At 36.9% G+C, this 7,131-nt stretch overlaps 1 protein-coding gene across 1 annotated transcript in view; it reads right to left on the bottom strand.

Annotated features, from left to right (window-relative positions):
• Window positions 1-3,269: 3,269 nt before the first annotated feature.
• The window catches only part of LOC107739584 (C3a anaphylatoxin chemotactic receptor-like), a 7,275-nt gene continuing 3,413 nt past the window's right edge, over window positions 3,270-7,131 (bottom strand). The window contains exons 2-3 of the mRNA XM_016551748.1: window positions 5,043-5,586; window positions 3,270-3,782 (exon numbers count right to left, since the gene is read on the bottom strand). Of these exons, the coding sequence (XP_016407234.1) occupies window positions 3,270-3,782; window positions 5,043-5,585 (1,056 nt within the window). The 5' untranslated portion in view covers window position 5,586. The remainder of the gene's footprint in view (window positions 3,783-5,042; window positions 5,587-7,131) is intronic.

Here is a 7,131-nt window from a genome sequence, read left to right as displayed (position 1 = left end):
TGTGTCTAGGTGATGAAGGTGTTTGCGCGCAGGTATGGCTGCAGATAATGAGCTCTGAGATGGGAAAGACTGTACCTCGAATACATAATCAGAGAATATTCGCTTTTGATTTGAATTTAAAAGTAGACCATTCAAGTGTTCTATAGACATATTTCTCACGTCTGTGTGTCAAGTATTCGCCGAGATTCGGTTTGTTTTTGTGACGCGTTTCAGAAAGAAGTTCACGGAGACCAAAACAGCAGAAAGCGCACCGTTTGTTTTGTTTTTTTCTACAAAACCACAATGTTTTGTTGTTATTGTCAGTGTACACAAATAAAAGTATACCTTTTATAGATCCGATTGATTTTAGTCTTATCTGTATCTGTAGGTCTTTTTCTCTCTTATCAGGAAAAACTGCAAGTGAACGGGCCGGTGCGCAGAGGGTTAAAGACGTTGCATTCAGTTTTAACTTTAGACTATACATTTAGATTTCAAATTCAATATTGATTTTAGAACTGTAACGCAAGTACTTTATAAGTAACTGTAATTAAATTACCTAAAAATGAACAGTAATCCCTTGCTTTACTTTTTTCAGTGGATGAGTAATTTAATTAGGCTACAGTAATGCGTGTTTAGTAGAGGTAGCCCTCTGGTGGTGGACCACTGCTTCAAACCTACACATCATACCACAGAACAATGGCAAAAAGACATTGTTTCTGATACAGCTTGATATAAAAATATCAGCAACATCAAGGCCTAGTGAATACAGGCACTTCAGAATGGGAAATTGAATTCATGTGATAAACATAACTATTGTCACTGATGTGACACTTTTTCACTTCTACACTTCCCCTTCTCCACCCATTTAAAAAAAATAACTATGACCACATCTTAAGCTACAGTACTTTCTCAGAATCCATTTCTGCTTGTTAAACTAAAAATGTCATCTGCTCTACTGCATGTGTTAAAGTCATTATGAAAATCTTTGGAAAGACTATGCTGATTATCTTTTTCTGTTAGGTTTGAGCCACCAAGCTGGAAACTGGCTGACATCTTTAAAATGGTTTTGCCACCCAAAAACCAGAACTCTCTGGTGGCTTATGAGACAATATTTAAAAGAAAAATAGACTAACAACAGATTGCACTCAGGTCATTCAGGCAGAAAAGGAAAATAGAACAGAAAAATCTTCAAATAAAAACAATCAACTATATAAACCATATAAGGTTTCAAAACCTACAACACTCTTCTTCATAAATAAATACACACATAAATCTCAAACAATCACTCAGAAGAGGCAGGAGCTTAAAGGTGGGAAACTTTATATTACCAATACCACAGACAGCAAAAGGAACAAGTTTGGGTTTCATATTCAAAAAAATAATTAAATCAAGAGGATCAGAGGATAAACTGCTTTATAAAATGCTTAATTTTTTTTGTATAAAACAATGGTATTTTTTTTTCTTCATAAGCGGAAGTTCAGGTTTTGCACAAAATGCCATAAGTAGCACATTTCATTTATAAATCGACCAATCAGAATGGATATTCAAATGACACAAAGTAATTCACTTCCATCAAAAATGCAGATAACGCAAACTGCCCAAAAAAAATTAAAAAAAGTAATAATATAAAAAATATATACAGTATATAAAAAAATACAAAAAATAAAATTAAAATATATAATACAACCAATCGTTATCAGCAGTAACCATTCAAGCCAGTCAACAGTCAAAAATATGTAGTTCGTCATTCGTTCATCTAGCTTACTCATTAACACAACAGGTGAAGCAAAGTGCTTCGTTTGTGTGTCAGTTTGCATTTTAAAACAATAATGAGCTATGCTGCATTTAAATTTAACAATTGTTTTAATGCCTAAGAAACAATAAACAATGTTTAAAAAGGCAAAATATTTCTAAATAGAATTATCAAAGTCCAGGAACGCGATTCTACTGAGGGGGGCTCAAGTCTGTCACGGAATGCCAGGAGAAAACAAGGTAGATCCAAGTGCAGTAGTTTCATGATCAGAACAGAAACGACAGGCAAGGGACTATGGGAAATGGAGTTCAAAACATGTAACACTGAAACGGGAGAGCGCCCTCAAGTGGCCAGTCCAGGGCACCACAACCAGACACTGTGACAAAGTCAATATGCTGTTCAGGGGGCCATAGCAGCGCCCCTGCATTCAGTGCAGTAAGTCAAAGATTAGAAATACTAAGCAGGTGCACTCGCATTACTATGAATCGAAGAAAGTGCAACACACAATATGGCGGTAAAATTACGGCCTTGTAAATAAAAGGGCCAAACTACCGTTTGGAGCTCCGGTTGCCAGTGTTCTGAGACATGCGCTTACTGCATGCGCATTGGCTGGTCCTGCCTAAAATACTGTATAAGGGTTTTTAATTCTGTTTTGACATAAAAAACCAACTTTATGGGGACAGTTCATGTCAGATTTGGTTGCTATTTGAAATATGTTATATGTGGCAAGCAGTTCCTAAAATACTGTATAAGGGTTTTTAATGCTGTTTGATCATAAGAAACAACTTTTATGGGACAGTTCATGTCAGATTTTGTTGCTGATTTGAAATATGTTATATGTGGCAAGCAGTTTTTAGGATTTCAGAATTTCCCCATTCAAGTAGGTAGGACTTGCATGCCCCGGAATATCTGCTCAGAGCCATTGCAAATATGGCCGCCGAGTGAACAGACTTTCCTTGAAAGGGACTTTCCAGAGAATAAAGTCCAGGGAATAAAAAAGGATTAGGACATCTTGATCAGAAAAGAGGAACAAAGGTCTATGGTTTTGGCACTCTTAGTATGAAGTGAATTACTCTACACTAAATCAAGAGACTTTCTCAGGAAACCTGACCACAGTTTATTGGCTTTGGAGCAAGGAAATGTAGTAGCTGCTAAACAGTGGCTTACATGTTAATGCTAAGAGGTCACAGAAGCAGACTTGTGAAAACCATTGTTTCCAATTCTAAAGCTTATCAAAAGCATGAATCAGTTTGCTCTGCAAAACCGTCAAAATCATACTCACAAATATATACATGTTGATTTCACTATTATTTTTAGGTTTTCTCAATAAAAGTTCTTAATTATGAATCTTACTCTTTTTGAATGTTTTCTTTTTAGGTTTTCTATTAAAAAGTTCTTAATTAGCAAGATTATTTTAGAGATAGACTGGTAGTATGATTGTCAAAAAAAAAATTTCACATTTGGATTTGATCAGTGTTTAAATATCGGCCTCCCCATTGACCGGTACTGCTAAAAATTCAATTACAATGAAACTCTTTTAAACTTTAGTCATGCACTCCGGTCTGTCTCTAACAATCCCTCCAGTCTTTGGAATTGAATTACAGCTTTCTTCCCCAGTGCCTTCCTGGGACTGCAAATTGTGGCCTTCTTCCATAAGTGCTCTGCGATAAATCCCTGATATGCTTTGTCTGAAGCGTTGCCTAACATCCAGTCCGATGCAGAAGTACAGCACCGGGTTCACGCAGCTGTTGAAATACGCGAAGCCCTTAGCAATAGGCAGGCCCACTTTAACAGCATGGCTCTTCTTGTCCACCATCTTGGCGAGCAGTAGGCAGTGGTAGGGGCCCCAACATATGAAAAAGGCACAGACAAGTCCAGCAAGAATACGGAGAGGCCTCGATTTACCAGAAAACCTTGTTCTGCATATTCCAACGCCAGCTAGAATGTAGCAGCACAGGATGACCAGGAAGGGCAACAGGAATCCACATAAGAAGCGAATGCTGTACAAGGCGTTCTTTGCTGAATTGTCACCCTTTGATGCTTCTTTCACCTGCACAAAGTAAATCAGATTTCTAATATATGGCAAACAATTTCACATTTATTATGCTAAAAGAAAGTACATGTTTAAAGGGATAGTTCACACAAAAATGAGAACGGTCATTATTTATTCATCTGATGTGTCACATTATGAACAGTTATGAAATAAAGTTGTATAGAAATAAGAAAAAATAAGATACATTCACACTGTCAGTTCTCTGGATTGACAACCGCAATTACTTATAGGTCTGAGCCTCGACATGATTGTACTGTTGCTTAACATCAATAGCGATTGTTCAGCTTATGTTTTTCTGAAAAAAAAAAAAAAAGAACTTTCATTAGACAAAAACTCCATAAAAAAAGTTGTGACTTCTGAAAATTACATTTGACCTATACAGTGCGTGCCATTGTAAAAGACTGTAAGTCTCTTCCTCACAGCCACGATTAATTCATTTGCGTTAAATTCAAAATGGTGTCAGGCATCAAGAAAGTAAATATCAAAGATGACGACGTCCAAAAATGCAAAATCTTATCACATTTGACACAACAGAAGTTCAATTGAGGTTTCTTCCGTCAAATCTTAATGAACAGACAGCAGTTTACAGCCGCAAATCGCTCTGTAATTAGAATAGCCTTTAATGGTCTTCAGACAGAGCGTGAACACAAGAATGGGACCGTTTGAAAGTCGAAATATGTAATGTTTCTATAGCAACCGGGACTTTTTACGGCAGCTGCAGTGACTCGCTGACTTTACCAATTAGCGATTGGCTCTTTTAATCAGAAGGCGGGGCTTCCTTTGATCGAGCGGCCATATTGAGCGTTGCGTTTTTCCCCATTCAAAACTATACGAGTGACACGTCTTGGGTATTCTATAGTCTTTGTTTATATCCCAGTCTCTGTATGGAACCACACATGAAAACTCGCAACAGTGCTCTTTCGCACTGTATAACGTGACATACAGTAGATGTCCATTATGTTCCGTTCACACAGCATGGCTTCAGTGGAAAAACGGTGTGAGTCCTAAAAATTTACTGGTGCGAGCTTGGTTATAGAATGCGGCTGTAAATCCAATAAATAACTGAAATGTGTGTGAATGTTATCGTATTCATATTTTTCCTGTTTTGTCTACTTACAATGTATGATTTATATAATTAAATGATTCAACCTATTATTGAATCCAATATTATAATTTATGCAAATATAGCCTAGTTTTTTAATTATTATTATTGGAAACCATTTTTAAATTCAGACAGAATTCCAAAGTTGTTCTGACCTCCAGTGAGCACTTGCTTAAATTGTTGTCACCAAGGTAGACCTGCCGGTAAACATAGTATGGTGAACTAAAGATCACCGCCACAATCCAAACTCCCACACTGACCACACGAGCAGCACATAATGTCCGTCGTTCTCTGGTTAACACTGGACGCCAGATGCAGAGCGCTCGATCCACACTGATGACAGCCAGAAGAAAAACACTGCAGAACATGTTGGCGTACTTGAAGAAACCATTGAATTTGCAGAGAAAAACTCCAAAAGGCCAGTAGTCATAGAAAAGTTTTTTGAGGAGAGAAGTTACACGGGTAAAGCAGAAGATCAGGTCTGCTACAGCGAGATTGTCCAGCCATACATTAGTGACGTTGGGCTTCAGACGCATGCCAGCCACCCAGATGACCAAAGAGTTCCCAGTAATGCCGAAGATAACGGTAATGGTGTAGAGGACAATGGTAATGTTATCCATAATGGCATCAATGTCCACTGTATAGTGGGTTGAGATGTCTGAGTGGGAGTGCATGAGAAGAGTTGTATTGGAGGCCATTCTGAGAGACAAATAAAAGTTATATATAGTATTTCTGTTAAAATTAAGCATTTTAACTGATTCACAGATTAAATGATTAGCAAGGCCAAAGTCACCGGTTCAATTCCCAGGGTATGCATGTACATGTGAAATGATATCTGTAATGTGTAAAGTATGTTTAAAGGGGTCATATGACGTTGCTAAAAAAGAACATTATTTTGTCTGCATTTGTGATCGGAGAAATGACAAACAACAAGCGCTACTCTACACTGCTCAAAACTCACGTTTGAGTCATCAGTGGCAAATCCTTTAAATATGAAAGCGTACTTACAGGCTGTGGGTCAGCATTATTTGTCAGAACACCGGCATTGTAGGCTATGCTCTCCCAGGAAACAGTCCTCGTCCTCTGTAAAATGCGTTGCTCACATCTGAATAGTTGAAATGGTTGAACTGTTCTGGAACAGTGTTGTGAATACAACTTAACCACTGATTTCTAGTTGTGTCCTCTTTTGGAAGGCCAAACAAAGTAGTTTTGCTTTCATAACGAAAACACACAGCGTCTCCACGACATGGTGGTGGCAACAATACTACAGCGAGAATCAAAGTTACGCCTTCTTTCTTTGCATGAACATTTGGGCGGTGTTATGCAAATCTTCCCACACAGTGACGTAGACATGTGGGGGCGTGTTTAAACGAGGTGTTTTAGGAGGGCGTGGACGAGTCTTAACTTTTATAAAGAATATCTCTTTGGATTTGAGACTTTAGTCTTTGCAAATTTACAGATCTTCTTTATGCACCAAGAGCTTGTAACACTCCAAAGAGAAAGGAAAAATTGAAATCGCATCATATGACCCCTTTAAAATGTTGTAGAAAAGGCACAAGTGGATGGTGCATGAATTATAGATATAAAAAGGGAGTTGGCTAAGAATTTTTTGAGCTTGTATTGTTTTAGCACCTGATTTGCTAAAGGAATTATATGCATAACAAAACTTTTTTATACTGTAGCACTTTTCATACATAAAATGCAGCTCAAAGTGCTTCAAAAGTAAAATACAAACATAAAAATAAAAACATACAACAATGGCAATGCAATTTTTATGGAAGCCTGTTTCAATATATCTCACAATTCTGACTTTTTTATATCACATAATTCGGACTTTGTTTATATCTCACAGTTCTGGCTTTTTTCTCAGAATTGTGAGAAACACAGAACTGCGATATAAACTCGCAATTTTTTTTCCTGATTTTTTTTACTCAGAGGAACTCTGAAAATAGTCAAAATTGCAAGACATAAACTTTCTCTTAGAATTCTGAGTTTACTTTTTTTTTTTTTTTGCCACGGAATAAAAAAAAAGTAAATGCATACTTTTTGTCTCAGAAGTTTATATCTTGCAATTCTGAATTTATCTCACAATTCTGAGTTTATATCTTACAATTCTTGCAATTCTGAGTTTATATCTGGCAATTCCTATTTTATATCTGACAATTCAGAATTTAAATTTCACAATTCTGAGTTTATATCTCACAATTCTGAGTTTAAATTTCACAATTCTGAGTTTATATCTCA

This window comes from Sinocyclocheilus rhinocerous, unplaced genomic scaffold (assembly GCF_001515625.1).
Source record: "Sinocyclocheilus rhinocerous isolate Xijiao unplaced genomic scaffold, SAMN03320098_v1.1 scaffold314, whole genome shotgun sequence".
Lineage (NCBI taxonomy): Eukaryota > Metazoa > Chordata > Actinopteri > Cypriniformes > Cyprinidae > Sinocyclocheilus > Sinocyclocheilus rhinocerous.
This window is presented reverse-complemented; position numbering and strand designations above follow the sequence as displayed.